The following is a 23,991-nucleotide window of genomic DNA, read 5'->3' as shown; positions in this document are numbered from 1 at the left end:
GGAAGCGGGGGGGGGGAACCAGTCGAGCAACGCTACGTATGAATCAGCCCTCCTCTTTCTGAGCTTTTACCGCGTGACAACGCAATCCTGTCGCCACCGCGCCACCGTTGTCCAATTACCAGCCCCGTTCGCTCGCGCGCCCCCAGCGGCAATCGAGGAGAAAGACAATACTTCCTCCCCCCCACCCCACTTTTCGTTTGCCGCGGCAGCCGTTTGGACCTCTCGCGAGACTTGCCGAATCTTCCCCTCCTCGCTGGGTTTCCACGCCACTCCCCCTCATCCCTCCTCCCCGCCGGCTGTGCTCCTCCCCTTTCTCCTCCCTCCCCCCCCTCTCTCTTGCGCCGCCGCCCCCGCCTGATCTGTCTGTGTCTGTGTCTCAGGGAGAGGGGAGGGGGCCTTCTCGGCCCTGCGCACTGAGCGATGTTTGGCCGCCATCGCGGCGGAGGAAAAGGAGGCGCAGGAGGCTGAGGGAGTCGCCGCCACCACCGCTGCCGCTTACTACCGCCGCTGCCGAGCGAGAATAGACGGCCGCCTGGGCCTGCCACGGCTCGGCTTTTTACTGTCTACTGTCTGAGTAAAGGTCGCCGGCGCCTCTGTTGTTGTCGCCGGAGGGAGCTTCTCCCCGATCCCTTTCCCTCTCCGCTTCCTCCTGGTCCCCAGGAAGGGGCTCCGCTCTCGCCGAGCCCCAAAATGTCGAACCTGAGCAAGGGAACGGGCAGCCGGAGGGACACCAAAATGCGGATCCGAGCATTCCCGGTGAGTGAACTGAGGCTGCGTCGGTTGCGCAGGGCCTGGCTTGGCTCGGCCTGGCGAAAGGACGAGACGCCGGCCTCTCCTGGCTAATTTGCCTGAGAGCCTCGTTGCGCTCTTTCTCTCGCTCCTTCGACCCGGGCTGTCACTAACTCTTAAGGCTGGGGTCTCGGGTGGTGGTGGTGTAGGAGGAAGTAGGCCTTGCAGCTAAGGGATCCAACAAGCCCGGGTGGCGCGGTCTGGCGAGCAATGGAGAGCCCAAGTTTCCGTCACAAGAAACGAAGAGGGAGGTTGGAGGAGCCGTCATTTGCCCCAGGGAAGGACGCTTCTCCCAGGCCTTTGTAAGGGATCTGTTGTTTCTTTTAATTTCACTGCTAAGTGGCCGAGCCTTTTTTTACCTAGAAGAATAAATTAACTCTCGGCAATCGGCCTCGTACCTGTCGCGCCTCAGTCAGCGGACCCACCTGGGATGTTTGCAAAGTTGTTTTTTGGAGCCAGTATCGATAACCGAAACTGCACACAAGTTTTGAAATCTGAAGGCAAAAACACCCTAGTTCTGAAGTAGGGCACAGTTCTCATTTGGGAGGAATTTGGGGGATGATTTCTTCCATAATTGCTTCATACCTTGTGATGATTTCAGTTGACAGTTGCTTCAACTGAAGGTTGGAAACCCAAACATAAGGGCATTCTCTCATCAAGGATTTTTGTACCCCAAGGCTTGGAGATTTTCAGTTGTTGAATCTGTTGGTGTACTCATATGTATAAGTTTGAAAGGCAATGGCTTTTCTTTTTGACTTAAGCAAAAATGTCACTTGATTAAGGAATATAATGGCAAATAATACTTGGCCTTTCTCAAGATAGAAATTATGCCCATTTAACAAATAATTTGGCAACTGTCACTGACAACACTACAGCCTATAATTCCTCATCGATAATGTGCTTTGAAGCAGTACTTAGATTAAAAACAAAATCTTAGTATCCACTCAAGTTTACATAGAAATTTAGTGATTTTCTATAGTTTCTCCTGAGTTCATGTAATTCACAATTTTAACATGTCAGTTTTTTTAAAAAAAATTACATTGATTTTCTGCCTATTTTACTAGATTTGCTCTTAAAATGCTCTTTAAATCTTCTTGCATTTTTAACTATTTGAGTAGATGCTTCTTAAGAACCAACGAAATACAGTAGTATTTTTCTGTTAATTTAATTGATTTTGAAGTGACTGTATAACCAGTGGAATTTTTTCAGGGATAAAGTATTACTCTTTTTAAGGAAGTTTTGTTATTTTTTACTGTAATCAATATGTCTACTATTAAAAAGACATTTAGGATTTTAATATGAGGAAAATGTTCACTGCATGTTCTAGTTGCCTGATAAGTTTGGTAAATGAGATAGATCTATGTAGCAAATACTTTAATGTATACAAAAGTTAACTTGAACAAGAGAAAGTTTGTAGTCAGGATAGATATTCTTCATTCTGCTTTCTTACAGATGAGTCTGTAAAATGTTGGTGGGTGAACATTGTTCACAGAGTATTACTGTTCCTCCCATAAAATTGTTTCATATTAGTGAATGTTTAAAAGTTTTCTGATAGTAACTGGCTTAGAATTTTTACAACATGCATAGAGAAAGTTTATATATAATATAAAAGTTAGTGATTCTGTGTGCAAATAATATCTATCAAAATTAATGTATCAAATATATTTCTGATAATAGAGAATGTTTAGAGAACAGTAAAAAATCAGTGTTTTTTTTCCTGATGTATATGTAGCACTGAACCTCAGCATGGTATGTTTTACTTAGGTGATATCCAGATCACCCCACAAAAAAACCCCAAATATCAATAAAAAACATAAATAAGTCTGCAGATTATGTTAAACTAAAACTGGATCTCATTATGGCTTAATACAATATGCATTTTAACTGGCTTCATTAGTAATATCACATTACTAGAATATGTACTAAGTCTTGACATTTTAATTTTAAAAAGTATTGAGTCAAGTTTCATGTAATAATTGTGTAGACAAACACAGATTTTTTGTACAGTAACATAGAAATTTTTGAAATAGTTCTATTTTTTCTGTTTTTGTATAGAACAATATACTAAATGTAAACAGTTCAATTTGTATATAATCTCAGTATCAGTTAATTAATTACATATGCAAATTAACAACCCTACCTTATGATGAGTTGATGTGCATAGCACTTAAGAGCAGATTATTTATATTGGTCACTAACTAGTATGAACATATGATTAGGTACTGAATTAATTTATGAGGTTATGCTCTTATTACCAATTTTTTGAAGAGGTTCTTAATATGTTATTCTGATGAGATTAACCTGCTGCTCTCCTAAAAGTTTCTTAGATACTCCTTAGTCCGTATCTGTGGTCTCTTTTATACCTGTTTTCTTTGCAAAAGAGCATACATTGTATATTTTGTGCAAATCTTGTTGGCTTGTGAGCTTTCTTCCATCCTCCTCCCCCAAATAAGAAATTTAAGTGATAAATTCTTAAGAACATATTTTCACTGCAAGGAGGAACCACTGGGGGGGATTATGAGTGGGTATGCATTTCAAAAATGTCATGTGAACAAAATGGAAATGTCCCATTGCCTTTAATTATAAGCCATTGACAAATATACAATGTGTATTCTTTGAGTGTCTATTCTCAGATGTCGTGATATATTTTCAACATTCTTTGAATCATATTTCTGTTGCTTTGCTTTTTATTCATGTTGTAATTACTTCATGTTTAATACATGGAGTCAGTCTGTAATTGTTTATGTGTCAATTTTCTTTGAATCCAGACATGGGTTTAACACTTTTTCAGGGTTGAGAGTTTCAGAGTTTTTAGCACTGCAAAATATAATAGTATTGAAAATACAAAAACTTGTTCACATTTAATTAAATGCAGTTAATATGATTACCATCCAATCATATTGTAGTTTACCATCCATTTTATATTTTTCCTTGAAATCAGTTAAAAATTACAGTTTGTTACTATCTTTTGAAAGTCTGTGGAACGCTCATTTTAGACTTCCGTAGTTTAGAAATTGTAAGTAACTTCTGCTGTAGATAAAACAGAAAAATATGTAGATTAATGTATTTGAGTTATTCTGTCCCTCTTTGAAAAACTCTTAGAAATATAATAATATGAATAATAGAAGAAAGGATGATCAACCATTTTTGAAGTATTTAAGGTTATTTCAATCTGGATAATACATTGTATCAAAAAAGATTACAGAGGTTCTTGTGATACTTTAAAAGATTCGCATTTATGATTGGTAACCATTTATGAAGAAGTTTTCTGGCCTGGACCTTAAAATTTCAAGTATGCAAAATGCTTCATCCATTGCATCATTCTATCCTAAATAATTTGTAGTTTGTGCCATTAAATCATATAGATTGACATAAGGATTGTTGATGATTATATTCACAGATAACATTTTTGCGTTCTCTGTGATCAATACATATAGCTTATTTTTAGTCCACTTCTGCCTTGTAAACTAGGAGTTCTCAAGAATACAGCATTGGATTTCATTGGGACACTTTCAGTTTGACTCACTCATAGGAAATCAGGCCAGGTATAGTTTTGTCAATGCCTAAATAAAATTCCAAGAAATGTTTGCTGAATAATTCTATTTATGATGAACTAGATAATGTTGCACAAAACATTCAGTAAAGATGCTTCATAAAGCAGACCCCCCCCAATCACATGTTCTTTAAGTATTAAAACATCTTTATCCTCTATGAAACTTGGAATACAGGCATATAAAGTTGTTTCATTAGTAATCACAGTGGTAATGTTTATACCTATGTACATATGAGTATATTGCATGGAAAGCCTTTGGAGCAACTATATTCTGGAGATGACTGCACTAATAGTTTGACATATTACTCCAATATTCTTCATAAATGTTTTGCATAACCTTTCTAGATATAAATATAAAGGATTTTAGTGGGATTCCAGATTAATTATATTATTTTTCTTATAATGGAGGCAGAAACAGTAGTTTGAATCATATTGTAATGTAATTGCTTTGTTTCACTCATTGATTTGCCATTTTTGGCCTAAAGTGTTCTTATCCTAATTTTTAGGTTTTCAGAATGTGGTACCTGATCAAAATGTAGGTCATCATTGCCATATTTATATAGAGAAAATTATATAAAATGAAAGCTATTATGGTTTACAAACTTGTTTGTGGTTAATTAAAGTAACGACTAGTAGCATTCTCACATTACACTGAGAACACAACCAATTGTTTTGAACTATGAACAATTTAAGGTAACAATTCTATTTTACTCATTGTTATAGAAAATATCAATTATATAATGTATGAACAGTAAATTCAAAATCAAGTTTAAGTTTCAATTGTTTATGCAAATTCATGTTAAAGTCCTTTAGAAAACAGTTGTTCTTTAGATTCATATTTGTATGTTTTTAAGTTCCATAAACTGTTTTCTGTTTTTTTAGACTAAGTTTATAAAATGTTTCCAGTATCCAAGCAGACATAATTAATTGTTCAAATGCTACCAAACCAGGGAGATGTAGGTGATAAGGAATCTTATACTTTGCTACTTCAAAGTACTTTGCCTCTGGTATTAGTTGCAGGTTTGTGAAAAAAACACCTGAAGTAATTATATCCAAGACAAGATATTAGAGAAAGGATACTTCAATCGTTGATCTACTTTTTATATAATTATCACTTATAAAACTTATCACTGATTTAAAGTAATTGGGCGGTTGAGAAGAAACATGATTATCTTGTTCCCAACCTTTAGCATGGATCATAAATTCTGATTCACTCTACTAATCCCATATTTGGTGATATCTGCAGGGGTGGGGGTGGGGGTGTCAAAATAGGCATGATGGTGGTTGCAGCAGTGTGGTTAAACAGTGTGCCTGTTTGTACATGTATATGATGTCAATGAAACTCCATTTTTATGACCTTGTAATCCCTGACTACAAAAATGGTTAGGCTTTGATAGTCCTATGACAACTGACATTTTGCTTGTTCTGTCATACACATATCTCTTAGCCCTCACTATGATTGCCACATGTTTGACCTGGAGTAAAAACAATCATTCTCATGTGTAATGCAGAGTCATATAAACTTGAAAAATAATCAGATTGTTATATATTACAGTCTGTTTGACACATACTGCCATCAGATTATTTTGTATTCTCTTTCAAAAGGTCAATATGGTTAGTTTTCTCCTGGAAAGTATTACAGTAAAATGTAATACTGTAAATGTAATACCAATGTTTCCCATTGATGATTAGTTGAAAGCACAACATCAGTCCAAACTCGTTCTACTTTTCAGTTTTTATTCAGGAATTGAATTAAGAACTGTTAAAATATGGATCAACTGCTGAAAAATTTGACAAAAGACTGTGGTTGTTTTCTACATTGTATTTGATGACTTATGGTACTTCTGAAAAATACAGTGCGAATTTAGTACGAGTATTATTTGTTTGCTGACTGCATTGTAAAATGATGTTGCAACAATGACTTTGTGATCAGTTCCCACATTTATGACTTCCACAAGTCTGCAAAGCAAAAAAGTTGAAGTAAGCACAGTCGCAACGTTGCTTAGCAACTGGTTCACTTAACAACAAAATTGCCTTTTTAGTTGTTGCTAAATAAGGATTACTTATATTTGTCAATCATTCACATAGGACTTACCAAGCTCTGATAGATATTAGTTTGCTTGGATTGTCAGTAACTACTACAATGAGTTATTTTAAGGTCAAAATTGTGATATTGGTGATAATATCTAACCATCTTGTCTTCTTTTTTAATTGTCTTCCTTGCCTTGTATTTTGATAGCCAGAAAGTCTACAGAGCAGTTTGGCTGCCAGCAGTTACTAGTTTGTTTAGTTCATACTGGTGCGCTATCCAGGGTGAAGCACGAGGAGGCAAGCGAGCTTCACACCCCTTCACAGGGGCTATATTAAAACAGAATTCCAACAAGGCCTCAAAACCACAGCTGTGTTCATATACCTAACTGCAGCATAAAATACAGTTTGGAAGGATGGGTTGTTATATGAATTGTGCCATACTATCCCCTGAAAAAATGTCTGTTGACTAATAACATGCTGATAGGTCCTTTCATATAATAATAGAGGATAACAAAAGTAAGGTAAGAAGATTATACAACTGTCTCCCATAAGGGTCTGTAATGGCACTCACACTATTCAACTTATACATATCAGATATGCCAGCAACAAGGGAACGTAAAATCTGGATACCCTGATGATTTGGCCATAGCAGTACAAGAAAAACATAGGGAAATGGCAAATAGCCTCCTGTCCAGAGGTCTTAAAATCTTGGGAAAATTCTACCCTGACTGGAGGCTTACTCCTAGCACCAGCAAAACTGTAACTACGTGCTTCCACCTTCATAACAAGCTACCATATAAACCCCAAAGGTCGCCTTAAACAACAACTTACTCTCCTGTAATCCCCAAAGTAACATTGGATCAAACTCTAAGATACATCTAGAGAATATAGCAGCAAAAATAAATATTAACATACTCTAGAAATTATGTGTAACTAAATGTGGAGCCTCAGCTGCTATCCTCAGGTCATCATAGGCACTAGGGTTGGTCTTCTCTGCAGCAAAATACTGTGTGCCTATATGGCTTAACAGCCACCATACTAGTAAGTTAAACGCCATACTCAACTACACCATGAGAATTATAAGTGGATGTATTAAAACTACTCTGACTTGCTAGCTTCCTATTCTGAGCCATATAGCACCACCAGCTGTAGGAAGGCAAGATGCACTAGTGAGAGAATACATAAAAATTATGAACAATTCACTCCTATTGATCATGCCAATCTTTCTCATTCATAGTTGGAAGACTCAAATCCAGGAAGCCCCATCAGCACTTGCACAACATCTGCCCAACAACCCTCTCTGGGTTCCCCAGGCCTGCTGGCAAAACCAGGTCTTCAGTGCCTTTTGGAATAGAATTAATGAGGGGGCAATTCTAATCTCTGGGGGAATGATGTTCCAGAGAGACGGAGCCACCATGGAGAAGGCCCTTTTTCTAGGTCCTACCAGGTGTATATCCCTCAGGGCTGGGACCCGCAACATTCCCTGCCTCCTCTAATGGGTCAGTTAGATGTCACTGGCAAGAGATGTTTCCTCAGGTAACCCGGACCCATGCCTTGAAGGGCTTTAAAGGTGATAACCAACACCTTGAATTGCACCTGGAAGCAAATTGGCAACCAATGCAGCTCCTGCAGGAGAGGTGACACATGTGCACACCGGGGTCTGCATAAAACCATGTGGGCCGCTGCATTTTGCACCAACTGGAGCTTCCAGATCCTCTTCAAGGGCAACTCCATGTAGAGCGTGTTGCACTAATCAAGATGGGAAGTGACCAGGGCATGAGTGGCTGAGTAGGGACCACTGATTCAGGAAAGGTGTAATTGGTGCACAACCTGCAGTTGCGCAAAGGCCCTCCTGGCCACACTGCCACCTGCTCTTCGAACAGGAGTCGTGAGTCCAGGAAAACCCCTAGATTACGCACAGGGTCTGTTTGGGGTAGTGCCACCCCATCCAAGACTAAAGGTGGTAATTCTCCCTGAACCAACGAACCCCAAACCCAGAGCCACTCGGTCTTGCAAGGGTTTAGTTTCAACCCGTTGCTCCTCATCCAGCCCCTAACAGCTTCCAGGCACTGTGAGAGGGGGGACACAGCAACACTTAACTCACCACGGGCTGAGACATACAGCTGACTATCATCAGCATATTGGTGATGCCTCAATCCATGGTGACAGATGATCTCACCCAGCGGTTTCATATAAATGTTGAACAGGAGTGGAGAGAGTACCGAGCCCTGCAGAACCCCGTAAAGCAGTGGGCGAGGGTGGGAGCTCTCCCCTCCTATCAACACTGACTAAGAGCAGCTGCAGAGGAAGGAAGTGAACCAAGACAGCACAAGGCCTCTCACTGCCATCACCCGAAGCTGTCCCAGGACAATCCCATGGTCAATGGTATCAAAAGCCGCCAAGAGGTCAAGTAGAGCAAGGATGGATGCACTACCCCCATCCCGCTCCCCCCAGAGAGCAAATACAAATATTACTAATTTGTAAATGTTTTGTATTATATTTTTATCTTATGCTGCAGACTGCCCAGAGTCACTTAACAGTACAGCACATCAATTTAATAAATGTTTAAATAAATGTAATTCTATGTTTATGTAATGTACACTGAAGCTTCTCAGTAGTGTCAAAGTTGCAGCTCCACAAAGAGAGGACGAGGAATTATGCATGTGAAAAATTGAGATTGAGCAACTTGAGATCAGGTCCTTGAAGATGATGTTTCCCTGGCGGTGTGGTTTTCAGCAAACCTCTCTCAGCTCCGGTTGGATGGATAGAGACAGAAAGTAGTCATAATTCATACCCTTAGCTGGTTTATCTTTAAGATTGCTTTATTTCTTCAGATGGCTAAGTTGACCTACCTGGTTATTCCAAATATATCTGAAACTGTCTTCATGTTACATTGAAATACTCAGAGTTTAATAAAGTCTTCTGCTGCAGTGTTACTGTGACAAGTAGTCACTTATAGTCTAACACATTTCATTAAGAGCTACCTCAACATTCTAATGACGTCACAGACTGTCTTATGCCCCTTAGTAACCAAACTAGAACTTTGAGTTTCTGTATGAATGGTGAAGACAGTTTTTATAAAACTATCTGAAATACTTGAAAATAATCCTTTTAAAGGATTTCTAGAAAATGATTGTAAAGAAAACACTTCAGAGGTAATACATTATTGCAGATGCTTTATTGGGGAAAAAATCTATTCAGTATGCATATTGCTTATAAATGTTCTGGTCTTATGTGATCCATTATTTGGTGTGATCCTTAGTTACTGTACCTTAACTTTTCAGTTGCTTGTATTCTAATTGCTGTACCTTAACTTTTCAGTTGCTTGTATTCTTAAGCTTAGTGTATTGGAGTCCAGCAGTCTTTGACATTCAATTTTTTGCTTGACTTGTTTCACCCATCCTCTTGCGTATCTCTCAGCAATTGTGACAGGTCATTCTATATGTAACTGCTGAGTTCTTGAATAATTCATGATTATGGACAGAATTGGAAATAAGTTTATCTGAAATGGAACTTTGGTAACTGATTAGACTCTTAAATTACTGAGTTAGTGTTTCTATTTATTCTGTATTGATATATCTAACTATCAATAAATACAATATTAAATATTTGAACTCTTTCTGAACACACACACACACATACACACACACAAAATATTGTAATATATCTCACTGCACAAATAACGATCATCAATATTTATGGTTATTAAAAATTACGAGCTATAAAGATATATTAAGATAACTTATTTCCTAACTTACAGAGAAAGCATGCATATTTTCAGTTAGAACGAAATCTTGATTTAGTTTTGAATATCTCTATTCTGTTACATATACAGCTGATTAAGATTGTAAGAAATTAGGAAAAAATAGTGCACGAAACTTACATTTTGTAATATTGTTAACTTCTGTTTGCTAAAAGAGAAGTGGTTTCATGTTTATACAGTGAATTGTTGCAGTGTCTTCCATAAATATTTTCTCGGTAGTACAATGCTAAAACAAACATAGACATATACATAACATGTAGCTTGATTCTTGCAAATCTTTGGTTTAATAATGTATTTGTTAAGGTTGTTCCATGCTGTAATGTCAACTGTTTTATATAATTTCTTTCTGAAGTACTTTATCATCTTGAATCTGACTAGTAGCTTATCTTCAGTAAATTATAGAAGTATTTGAGAAAGAACAGTAAACCAGGGTTTGCTGTTACTTCCTTATTCCTGACCCTCCATCCAGTTCTTCTACTGGCATAAGGCAACTATGATCTTATAGATAACGATCTCTCATCCCTCGATTGGCAATCTCTATTCACTGGATGCAATACTGTTGAAGACCATTACAACATTTTCTTACTTGAAGTCAAAAGAGTCATCAAACTATATGTTCCAACAACAACTCCAAAAACAAAACAAAAAAGCAGATTACCCATATCAATAAGGAAACTTCAATCCAAAAAGAGATCACTCTGGCGGAAAAACAAATCTGGTCACGTTGCTAATTTCAAAAACCGATACAAAAATTTATGCCACCAGATAAAGACCGAATGCACCAATTATCACATTAAACAAGAGGAAAACCTTCTAAGCACCAATTCCACCCGTGCTTTTTACAATTATGTAAACAACAAACTAAAAGACTCAAGGTCCATCCCTCCCTTGATAGGACCCGATGGTAAAGACTGCAGCGACGACACCATTAAAGCCAACATCTTTAACACATTCTTCGGCTCAGTGTTTGTAAACAGTAATGGATCATGCCCAATGTTTCCTAGCATTACCACAGATAACAACAATGATCTAATACATATCGATTTTACAGTAGACAACGTTGAAAAAGCACTATGCAACCTAAAACCATCTCTATCTATTGGACCGGATGGAATATGTGCCTACTTCTTAAGAAAGCTATCCACTGCCATAGCCAAACCTCTAAGCATAATCTTTGAAAAATCTTTCAGGACCAGCTCCTTGCCTAACCTATGGTTACAAGCCACAGTCATCCCTATCTTCAAAAAGGAGACCCAAGCCTAGTTGAAAATTACAGACCAATCTCCTTATGCTGCGTCACCTGTAAAGTCATGGAATCAATTATTAACCAATCCATCATCCTCCATTTAGAGACAAACAACCTACTCTCCAATAAACAATTTGGTTTCAGAAAAAAACTATCCTGTAATCTGCAACTCTTACACTGCAAAAAACATATGGACTACACAACTCGACCAGGGCAAAGCAATAGACGCAATCTACATAGACTTCTGTAAAGCCTTTGATTCAGTGGTACACGACAAACTACTCCTAAAAATAAAATCTTATGGTATCTCTGGACAACTGAATAACTGGATAGAAGCATTCCTGTCAAACAGACAACAAATGGTCAAAATCGGGAACGCCCTATCAAATCCAGTACCTGTCAATAGTGGTGTTCCCCAAGGCAGTGTTCTAGGACCAACTCTCTTCATAATCTACATAAACGACCTTTGTGATCATATCAAGAGCAATTGCGTTCTCTTCGCTGATGATGTAAAGCTGTTCAATACCACAGACAATACTACTACCCTACAAAAAGACCTAGACTATGTATCTGAATGGTCTAACATATGGCAACTTCAAATCTCAACAAATAAATGCTCTGTCTTACATATTGGTAAAAAAATCAGAAAATAAAATACAAGCTGAATAGTCAAGATCTTGTTGATGACCCAAGCTCTGTAAAGGACCTGGGAATACTCACCTCTAATGATCTAAGTGCTAGAGCCCACTGCAACTACATAGCCAAAAAGGCATTAAGAGTTGTTAACCTAATCCTACGTTGCTTTTTCTCTGGTAATATCTCACTACTAACCAGAGCATACAAAACATTTGCTAGACCAATACTCGAATACAGTTCATCAGTCTGGAATCCTTATTACATATGTGATATTAGCACAATTGAGAAAGTCCAGAAGTATTTCACAAGAAGAGTTCTCCACTCTTCTACTCGTTGTAGAATACCTTATGCCACCAGACTTGAAATTCTAAAACTAGAAAACCTTGAATTACGCCGTCTTCGGTCTGACTTAAGCATGGTATATAAAATCATACATTGCAATGTCCTACCTGTCAATGAATACTTCAGCTTTAACCATAACAACACAAGAGCACACAACAGATACAAACTCAAAGTAAACCGCACCAAACTTGATTGCAGGAAATACGACTTCAGCAATAGAGTGGTCAATGTCTGGAATACTCTACCCGACTCTGTAGTTTCTTCCCAAACCCCAAAAACTTTAACCTTAGACTGTCTACTATTGACCTCACCCCTTTCCTAAGAGGTCTGTAGGGGGCGTGCATAAGCGCACCAACGTGCCTACCGTCCCTGTCCTATTGTTTCTCTTATTCTTTTATTTTTCTTATATGTACCCATTTCATATATTCACAACTATGTATACACTTGTACTTATTATCTTGTAAACAATTGACAAATCAAATAAATAAATAAATAAATAAATAAATAAATAATCATAAGAGACTAGTTCTGATTTTCCTTAAGCCGTTTTACACAAAGGTAGATATCAACACTTGACTTCGGTCTTTCTTTATCCATAATTCACATACCTTATTATAAGTAGAGGGATTTTGGTATTATCTTTGAAATCCTATGTTTGAGGAATGCTGTGCATCCTAACTCTTGCGTTTGCCCATTTTAAAACATTATTAGTTTTGTAAAATACATTTTGCAAAATTCCTGAAGAAAAATTCTAAATAAGAAGCAAGTAACCCCAAAAATTCAGCCTGAATTAAAATAAACTTTCCCCATCTTTCTATCATACTGATTTTGCTGAAATACTCAAATGTTTGAATTATCTTTAAATCATGCAACATCATGTTCCATGCCTTACTATCAACTTGGCAGTGCAGAACTAGTGAGAGTTTGTATGCTTGTTGACTTTAACCATTGACAGCCTGCTCCTTCTTGACTTATGTAGACATTAAATATTTATCTAGTACCATCAAATACCGTATTTATCGGCGTATAACACGCACTTTTTCCCCCCTGAAAATAGGGGGCAAATGATGTATGCGTGTTATACGCCGATATAATGTTAAGAAGCCTTCGGTGAATGCTGCTGGGATCGGGGATCAAGGACACAAATGAAAGAAGGGGAGGGAGGAAGCAACCAAGCCTGTCCTTCTCTCTGGGTCAGCTCTCTCAGTTGCTCTCTCGCTCCTCCACCAGCACAGGAAGAAACTGCTTCAAAGAAGCGGGGGGCTTTTCCTGTCGCCTCTCCCCCACCTCCACCCCGTCCGCCCGCCCGCCCGCCCGCAGTGCTCCGTTCTGCCTGCCTGCCTGCCTTCGTTAATGGTTGAATCGGAACAGCTTCGGCTGAGTAAAAGAGGCGAATAGTTATTATTCTCAGCTGCTCCCAAACAACCAGAAACTAAGGCAGGCAGGCAGAATTTTTTTAAATTTTTTTCCTGAAATTTCCCCCTTAAAATGAAGATGCGTGTTATACGCCAGTGCGTGTTATACGCCGATAAATACGGTAATTAAAACAGCTACATTGTCTTTCTTGAATTTTTAGGAAGTTATTCCAATAGCTTTTCAATGCCAGCATAATGTGCTGCTATGGGTTTCTGTATTCAGCACATAATTTTTATTTGTGTTCATGATTTGTCTTGAATAGTAGGAGATTTAAAAAGAATAAATATATACTTAACAACAATTTATTCAGCATTGATTCTGTAGCATGGTTTGAGTAATTGCATCTCCCCTTAATGTTAATAAGCTCCCCCCCTTAAAATATAGTCCTTTTGTTTCTCTCTTTGTACTATTGCTAAGTTCAATTGGAACTATTTATCAGTTTCAGAACAGGTTTTCAACCCTTTTAAAAGTTGATTAGATCCTCTTCTGTTTTAATGTCGGGAACCAGACTTTTCTATTTCAACTGAAATTAAACTAAGGGAAATGTATATATATTGTTTGGTTAATTTCAGTTTACCGAAAAGCTGAAGTGAAGAAATTGTGTGCTTGTAGAAGAAGCAAAAAAAATATATGCATCCATACATGGACTGTATCTGACTGTTTGTTGTCGGGAATACATAAAAAGGCAAATTACACTTTTGATAGGGAACTGAAAATAAAACAACCACTATATTCATTTATGTATTATAATAACAGTATACAGATAGTCCTTGACTTATGACCATAAAGGAATCCAAAAATTATGTTGCTAAGTGTGACAGTTAAGTGAGTTTTACCCCATTTTATGATTTTTCTTGCCTTAGTTAAATGAATGACTGCCGTTGTTAAGTTAGTAACACGGTTGTTAAGTGAATCTGACTTCCCCATTGACTTTGCTTGTTGGAAGGTCACAAAAGGTGATTCCATGATCCTGAGGCACTACAGCTTCATGAATATGAGTCAGTTGGCAAGCATCTAAATTTTGATCACATGACCTTGGGGATGCTACAACGCTTGTAAGTGTGAAAAATGGTTACAAATCATTTTTTACAGTGCCTTTGTAACTCCAAACAGTCACTAAATGAGCTGTTATGAGTCAAGGACTACCTGTGTTTGGAATGTGATAGATAAGTGTTGCAATCACATTTGAGAAAAGAGAGAGGCAGTTAAAGTAACTAAGAGGCTAGAAAAGCTGTTTCTCACTCAGAAAAGTGAAAAGGTCAGGATAGAATATGTGTATAAAACCACAAATTGGATTAAACAGATACTGAGATTTTTTTTTTCAGTGTTGCAACTCGGGATGCTCCACTGAAATTAAATACAGGTAGTCCTCACTTATCAGTTCTAATTAGAACTGGAATATCCATCACTGTGCAAAGCAGTTACTAGTGGTGCCCAGAGACATCACATAACCTCACCACTTAGTGACAGAAGTTTTGCCACTCTACAAGCAATAGTCCCTGTTATGGTCATTAGGGCAGGACTCCAACCTTGTTAGGTGAGGACCTGACACTTCTGTTCTTGCTAACCTTCACTTCAACTATCCTATCCGCCTGTCTCCCCTGCCTTCTCTGCTGTTTGTGTCAGCTTACATTCCTCCTTTCCCGTCACCCTGCCTCTGCTACCCCCAGCTGACCTTTGCCACCATCTTTCTGCTCTTGACAAGACTCACCCCCCCCCCACCGTCCTTCATGAGACAGCTACTGGCTGTGTGTGACCTTTCCAAGATCTCGGAGGTGCCACTGCCAGCAGCTGCCTCGCCCAAGCCCACTTCAGCAGCAGCAGGAGGAAGAAGTTGGTGAAGGTCGGCTGGAAAGAGTGAGGGACTGCAGAAGGCAGAACAACCAAAAAGACAGGAACAGGGAAATATATGGGGAGCGGGGTGGATTGGCAGTTTGTTCTCATAGTCATCAACCAACTGTACAAGAAAACCTACTAGTTTTCTAGCAGATGGCCTTTAGATCCCCTTTACTCACACCATTCTTCTGTTGGCAAAAGAAAGGGGGGAAAATGGCTCAATGCTTGACCCCATTCTTTCTCAGTTAAAAATATAAAATCTCTTCCAAGTTAAGCTTGATTCCTAGGGCTTTCATGAATATATTACATAATTTTATACATATATGGACATTATTTGCCATTTTGTTTCTAGGATGATTTTTCAACTTTTCTGTCTATCCAACAGATCTGCTGTTTCTTCATAATCCAAGTATTAGCTAGGACTGACTTTATTAGTTTCTAAGTTCAATTATGTTTATTCAGTTTTATCATTTTCTAAGACCAATCCCAGTTAAGGAAGTCAATCCCAGTTAAGGAGGCACAACAGAGTCCATGGCCTAGATATCATGGAGGAAAAAATTGAACTTATGACAAACAAAACATTTCTAGTTTTGTGCTAGCTGAATCCAAATTTCTGCAATATTTTTTCTCCGTAGAATGCATAGTTATATGTTGAGACAATGGAATGTCTGGATATGAAAATGAGATGGGTAACTTTATGGACAATTTTATACAATAGACATTATGTTAAAATTTTGTCCTGACCATACTCTTGTATACTTACATATGCTAAACAGCATACATTGTTTTGCAAGATTGTGTTCAGTGGTTTTGAGAATCATAATTGAAGAGGCAGGGAAGCTGAGCAGTATTATAGGAATTTTGTCTATACTTATCTACACACACACATTCTATCTTTCTTTTTTGGCGGGGGAGGGAGTTCTCTAAAATGTAGTAGCATCTACCTTTTAGGTAAATTTGGCCCTTTAGCTGTTTTAGAGGAAATATGTTTTGAAAACCTGACACTAATAAACTCTTAACCGTACTTTTTTATGTCCACATACAGATGACCATGGATGAAAAATATGTTAACAGCATTTGGGATCTATTGAAAAATGCAATCCAAGAAATTCAGCGTAAGAACAATAGTGGTCTCAGCTTTGAAGAACTGTATAGAAATGCATATACTATGGTATTACATAAACATGGAGAAAAATTATACACTGGATTACGAGAAGTGGTTACGGAGCATCTTATAAATAAGGTATCTGAATGCAATACCGTGTTTCTCACATAATAACGCCGGGCCTTAGACTTTTCTATTTCAACTGAAATTAAACTAAGGGAAATGTATATATATTGTTTGGTTAATTTCAGTTTACCGAAAAGCTGAAGTGAAGAAATTGTGTGCTTGTAGAAGAAGCAAAAAAATAAAAATGCCATCCATACATGGACTGTATCTGACTGTTGGTTGTCGGGAATACATAAAAAGGCAAATTACACTTTTGATAGGGAACTGAAAATAAAACAACCACTATATTCATTTATGTATTATAATAACAGTATACAGATAGTCCTTGACTTATGACCATAAAGGAATCCAAAAATTCTGTTGCTAAGTGTGACAGTTAAGTGAGTTTTGCCCCATTTTATGACTTTTCTTGCCTTAGTTAAATGAATGACTGCCGTTGTTAAGTTAGTAACACGGTTGTTAAGTGAATCTGACTTCCCCATTGACTTTGCTTGTTGGAAGGTCACAAAAGGTGATTCCATGATCCTGAGGCACTACAGCTTCATGAATATGAGTCAGTTGGCAAGCATCTAAATTTTGATCACATGACCTTGGGGATGCTACAAGGCTTGTAAGTGTGAAAATTGGTTACAAATCATTTTTACAGTGCCTTTGTAACTCCAAACAGTCACTAAATGAGCTGTTATGAGTCAAGGACTACCTGTGTTTGGAATGTGATAGATAAGTGTTGCAATCACATTTGAGAAAAGAGAGAGGCAATTAAAGTAACTAAGAGGCTAGAAAAGCTGTTTCTCACTCAGAAAAGTGAAAAGATCAGGATAGAATATGTGTATAAAACCACAAATTGGATTAAGCAGATACTGAGATTTTTTTTTTCAGTGTTGCAACTCGGGATGCTCCACTGAAATTAAATACAGGTAGTCCTCACTTATCAGTTCTAATTAGAACTGGAATATCCATCACTGTGCAAAGCAGTTACTAGTGGTGCCCAGAGACATCACATAACCTCACCACTTAGTGACAGAAGTTTTGCCACTCTACAAGCAATAGTCCCTGTTATATGGTCATTAGGGCAGGACTCCAACCTTGTTAGGTGAGGACCTGACACTTCTGTTCTTGCTAACCTTCACTTCAACTATCCTATCCGCCTGTCTCCCCTGCCTTCTCTGCTGTTTGTGTCAGCTTACATTCCTCCTTTCCGTCACCCTGCCTCTGCTACCCCCAGCTGACCTTTGCCACCATCTTTCTGCTCTTGACAAGACTCACCCCCCCCACCGTCCTTCATGAGACAGCTACTGGCTGTGTGTGACCTTTCAAGATCTCAGGGAGGTGCCACTGCCAGCAGCTGCCTGCGCCAAGCCCACTTCAGCAGCAGCAGGAGGAAGAAGTTGGTGAAGGTCGGCTGGAAAAGTGAGGGACTGCAGAAGGCAGAACAACCAAAAAGACAGGAACAGGGAAATATATGGGGAGCGGGGTGGATTGGCAGTTTGTTCTCATAGTCATCAACCAACTGTACAAGAAAACCTACTAGTTTTCTAGCAGATGGCCTTTAGATCCCCTTTACTCACACCATTCTTCTGTTGGCAAAAGAAAGGGGGGAAAATGGCTCAATGCTTGACCCCATTCTTTCTCAGTTAAAAATATAAAATCTCTTCCAAGTTAAGTTTGATTCCTAGGGCTTTCATGAATATATTACATAATTTTATACATATATGGACATTGTTTGCCATTTTGTTTCTAGGATGATTTTTCAACTTTTCTGTCTATCCAACAGATCTGCTGTTTCTTCATAATCCAAGTATTAGCTAGGACTGACTTTATTAGTTTCTAAGTTCAGTTATGTTTATTCAGTTTTATCATTTTCTAAGACCAATCCCAGTTAAGGAAGTCAATCCCAGTTAAGGAGGCACAACAGAGTCCATAGCCTAGATATCATGGAGGAAAAAATTGAACTTATGACAAACAAGACATTTCTAGTTTTGTGCTAGCTGAATCCAAATTTCTGCAATATTTTTTCTCCGTAGAATGCATAGTTATATGTTGAGAGAATGGAATGTCTGGATATGAAAATGAGATGGGTAACTTTATGGACAATTTTATACAATAGACATTATGTTAAAATTTTGTCCTGACCATACTCTTGTATACTTACATATGCTGAGCAGCATACATTGTTTTGCAAGATTGTGTTCAGTGGTTTTGAGAATCATAATTGAAGAGACGGCAGAGAAGCTGAGCAGTATTATAGGAATTTTGTCTATACTTATCTACACACACACATTCTATCTTTCTTTTTTTTGGGGGAGGGAGTTCTCTAAAATGTAGTAGCATCTACCTTTTAGGTAAATTTAGCCCTTTAGCTGTTTTAGAGGAAATATGTTTTGAAAACCTGACACTAATAAACTCTTAACCGTACTTTTTTATGTCCACATACAGATGACCATGGATGAAAAATATGTTAACAGCATTTGGGATCTATTGAAAAATGCAATCCAAGAAATTCAGCGTAAGAACAATAGTGGTCTTAGCTTTGAAGAACTGTATAGAAATGCATATACTATGGTATTACATAAACATGGAGAAAAATTATACACTGGATTACGAGAAGTGGTTACGGAGCATCTTATAAATAAGGTATCTGAATGCAATAATAATGTACTGAAAACGTGGAAAGTGATATGTTCTTTGAACATTTGGCTGTCTTTAGAATAGAGACAGGTATACTTTGGCTTCGGTACATTTCTTGTCTGCTTGGAGAATGCAGAACATGATTGATGACAGTGTAATGTTGTTGGATTAAGGAACTCAAATGTTGGAATCTGGATTTTTGTTGATCTTTTTTATTTTGTTTTGCAGAAAATTTAAAGGGTAACACTGATACATTAGGCTCCTTAAAATGCAAAAAAAGAGCCCAGTTTATGAGCTTTGGATTTTTTTAAAGAGCTTCTGTGCATATTTAAATTTCTGCAAAATTTAAGTTGCCTGTTTTACCCTTTTAACATCCTAAAACACAACAGAAAGATTGCCTTTTGGGCACAATACAATCCAGTGGGACACTAGCGTCTTAGGATGGGTTGCTGGCTTCAGCATGTTTTATATTTCCAGTGTGTTGTCTTGTTGGCGATTTTATAGAATAAAAGAAGATTGGTGATTGTAGCTGATGAAAGAGAAAAATAGTAGCCTATGGAGATTCTAAATCATCTAAGTCATGGTCATCTCAAAAGTGCTTTTTCCAAAAGGCAACTGGACTTCCTTTGGTTTTTTTGTTTGAAAACATTTCAATTGTCATCCAAGAATCTTCTTCAGTTTTAACTGGTGGGGAATGGAAGGATTTATATTCCCTGCAGTCCTCTCCTTGTTAGCTCTTTGAGTGTCATTGGGGCCACTTGGGAGTTTATCTGTATCCTCTTGAGTCACGTGAATAAGAGTGTAAATGGGTGTGAAACCTTCTTGAGATTGCAACCTGCCCTTTCATCCATCCCAAGAAGGTTCCACACCTGTTTACACACTTATTCAGGTGACTCTGAGGATACAGATAAATTCCCAAGTGATCCCAATGACTCTCAGAATACTAACAACCAGATGATGTAAAAAATATAAATCCTTCCAAACTCTAATGAAAAATTATCAATCCTTTTCAAATATGGTATTCTCACAAAATAATCACATCTGGGGAACTTTGAAATTTCTCTTCATCTGTTCATATTCAGAGGGACAGTAATAGGAAAAATGAAATGGCTGACGGAGCAGTAGTCCTATAGTAGTTATGAACTGCATTCATTTGTCTATTTGTCAGGAAAGCAGAGTCCTTCAGGTCATTAGTGTTTTCCTGCTTCAGATATTGTTTGCTTTCTCTCTCTATACAACTACTTAATGAATTCAGTGTAGGAAAAATATTCCCTATATTTTCCCCCTTAAGTCCCCTTTCCCAAAAGTCAGTGTTTGACCTCATTCATTCTAGATAATGCAGGATATAAATGCCCACCTCTGATCTATATTAAACAATTTATTTAATTAAATATTTTGTTGCAGGTGCGAGAAGATGTATTAAACTCATTAAATAACAATTTTCTTCAAACATTAAACCAAGCATGGAATGATCACCAGACAGCAATGGTGATGATTAGAGATATTCTGATGTATATGGTAAGTAAAGTCTGAAATTCTGGTTACAAAAATGGTCAATTAAAATGCAAAAATTTTCTACTCCATGCTGTTGGAAAAATTGATACAAACTAACATAATTAACACAGAGGAAAAAACTTTTGTTTATATATTTTATCTGGTTTTAAAAATAAATTATTTGGCACATGGCTTTTATATTCTTCCTCATTATTACATATTGTTTGTTTTCTGAATTTATATCTTTAATCTATTTTTGTATATGCCAACCCTAAAGACAGCATATAACAATGAAAAATATCTGTTTAGTTTTAATTATCCTGGGTTATGTCTTGTCCCTCTTTTTTGTTTTCATTTAAAAGAACACTACTTTAAGGATTAAGAGATTGCAAAATTGAGTTTGCTAAGCCTGATTTATATATTTAGTGTTCAGTTTTTATTATTCCTAGCCTGGAAGATTTGAACATATTGGAGAAACTTTCCACATTTGTATTGCATTAAGTAGTTCCACATATAGTGAAATATCAGGAAGTATTTCTTTTTCCTTTATTGAGGTTGGGATTACAACTAATAAAGTTTGGCAGAAATGCAGATTTGTAACTAAGTAGGGATTTGGAGTATATGGGAACAGCCACATTGCACTTGTTAATATTTTTAAAGAAGCTGTACTGATTCTAAGAAAAAGATGCCTTTGACCTAAAAATGTTTTGCTAGATAATGATCTTTGCATTGATGCATATTCTAGAGATTCTAGAACATGTTTTTCAGATTCAGGTCATTGCACAACCCTAATAGCTAAAACATTGTTACCATCCCATATAAGCTTGGAATAAATAAATGAATTTGTCATTTATCTGATTAATAGGCAAACATGCACCATCCAGTTTAATTGTTCATGGCTTTGAAACTGTAAAATACTAATTTATTTAAATTATTTTACCATTTTTATGTTCTAATTAGGTTATTAAATTTGAATATAAGTAGGTTGTGGCATCCTTTTGTTTACTACATACAGTACTTAAAAGGATGTTAGCCTTCCTCTAAAGGACACAAATGGTCACTCTTTGAAATATTCTAAGTAGTCACTCTTTTTGCAGTTGTAATCGTAGCATCTGAAACAATTTTACACTTTTTATTGCATTTTAATCAGATATTGTAGTTTTATACATGTGAAGCCACATGTACATTATGTTCTATTTAAAATAACTAATAACCAATAATGATTAATACATTTATCCAGTATATTTTTTTAATAAATGTAATAGTAATTTTGATAATATTGAATGCAATATTTTGGTAAGAAACTGAATGAAAGCATATTTTATAGATGCTGAGGCAGATTTAAGTAATTTTACTATAGATAACTTATATAGATGCCTTGCATTTGTATTTGTACTTTGATTTTAGGACCGTGTGTATGTACAACAAAACAATGTGGAAAATGTCTACAATTTGGGATTAATAATTTTTCGAGATCAAGTTGTACGGTACGGGTGCATTAGAGATCATCTCCGACAGACTTTGTTAGACATGATTGCAAGGGAACGGAAAGGAGAAGTGGTAGATAGGTATGTCTCCACAAATAAATTACATTGACATCATTTTGATAAATCTATGGGCTTGGGGCTTTTTTACTTTACTTCTCAATCACTTTTTTGCTATTAGGCTTTATTGGGGTTTTTTAATTCAATCTCATATTTCATTTACATTTTTCAACTCTGGAATTTTAGTTGTTTTGGCGTATTATGAGGGAGATCAACCTAGTATCTACGCAGTTCACAGTACCTACAACAACTGAGTTCAATTGCTTTGTAATTCACAGCTGAATATATAATCACAGCTTTATCTTATCTTATATGGCTATCAAACTAGTGGAATTCTGGACAGCAAAAGAATAAAATAATGACCAATCTGTTGAAAAGAAACAACTTGAGGCCCCCTCTTTTCAAACAATTCACATATATCCACCTCATTGTTCCATTAAATTAACCCCCAGTTACAAAAAGCCAACATGTCAGGGCTGTTGGTATCCCTGAAAGGAGCTTGTTCCACAAGGCAGTTGCCATGAAAGAGAGGAGGGCATGCTTCCAAGGACGTACCAGGTGACAGTGCTTCATTCAATGAACTCAGAGTTTGCCCATTGTGCTAGATATGGTGAGATGTGCAGAAACCATTGGGGGTAGCAATCTTGCAAATAACATGGCTGAATGTCATATAGGGCTTTAAAGATGAAGACTAGTGCCCTGAATTGCACCCGGAAACTTCTTGTTAATTTATTATTCAGGAATAAAATGAAGTTATTTCTAAAATGCACATCAATAGATATTGGAGTAAACAATTTTCTGAAAATTGGCCTTGATTTCTTTTTTCTTTCTTTTCTTTCCTTTTTTTGGCTTTCCTAATGATTGTATACCTTTGGGTGATAATAAAAAGACCTTTCTCAGTACTATTCTAGCTATTTCATTTATTGAGAGCTGTGATACATATAGCATTTACTTTTATGTGAAACAGAATAGGTATGGAAATATTACAGAAAACACTTATTGAATAGTTTGCAAATATTAATTTCACTAAAATTAACCTACTCTGCAAATTCTACTATTTTGACAGAGGAGCAATAAGAAATGCTTGCCAGATGTTAATGATTCTAGGCCTTGAAGGAAGATCAGTCTATGAAGAAGACTTTGAAGCTCCATTTCTGGAGATGTCAGCAGAATTCTTTCAGGTACAGTGCTGCTTTTCAGTATTTACAAATGGGAATAAGAATGCCCACACATCCAAATATACAAATTCCAGTTATCTAATTCCAGATTAAAAAATACCAGACTGGAAAATATTTATTGGCCGCTTACGTAGAGTGGTTCTTGCTTCAGATTTTCCCTTTGTTCTGAACATGAGCCTGTGTTCATTGAGCCTTTGCCTTAGATGATAATCAACATTGGTGCATATTAATGCATGGCAGATACAAGAGTTAACACAGTAGTAGAGTGATGATTTAGTCCCTTAAGAAATTACTACTAAGACCA

The 23,991-nt window shown here is 37.2% G+C and overlaps 1 protein-coding gene across 2 annotated transcripts in view; it reads left to right on the top strand.

The window, feature by feature from the left end:
* The first annotated feature begins 306 nt into the window (after positions 1–306).
* Positions 307–23,991, top strand: part of CUL3 (cullin 3) — a 47,520-nt gene continuing 23,835 nt past the window's right edge. The window contains exons 1-5 of one of the 2 annotated variants that reach the window (XM_026664255.2): positions 307–756; positions 16,658–16,855; positions 20,876–20,989; positions 22,373–22,533; positions 23,576–23,690. In XM_026664255.2, coding sequence (XP_026520040.1) covers positions 691–756; positions 16,658–16,855; positions 20,876–20,989; positions 22,373–22,533; positions 23,576–23,690 — 654 coding nt within the window. In that variant the 5' untranslated portion in view covers positions 307–690. Of the gene's footprint in view, positions 757–16,657; positions 16,856–19,279; positions 19,478–20,875; positions 20,990–22,372; positions 22,534–23,575; positions 23,691–23,991 lie in introns of those variants that run through there. The other variant, XM_087965030.1, reaches the window with a different exon arrangement.

This window comes from Notechis scutatus, chromosome 4 (genome assembly GCF_049901735.1).
Source record: "Notechis scutatus isolate UNSWTSFEM ecotype Mainland chromosome 4, rNotScu1.2, whole genome shotgun sequence".
NCBI classification, from domain to species: domain Eukaryota; kingdom Metazoa; phylum Chordata; class Lepidosauria; order Squamata; family Elapidae; genus Notechis; species Notechis scutatus.
The sequence above is the reverse complement of the archived record's forward strand: the minus strand, read 5'-3'. Positions and strand labels throughout refer to the sequence as shown.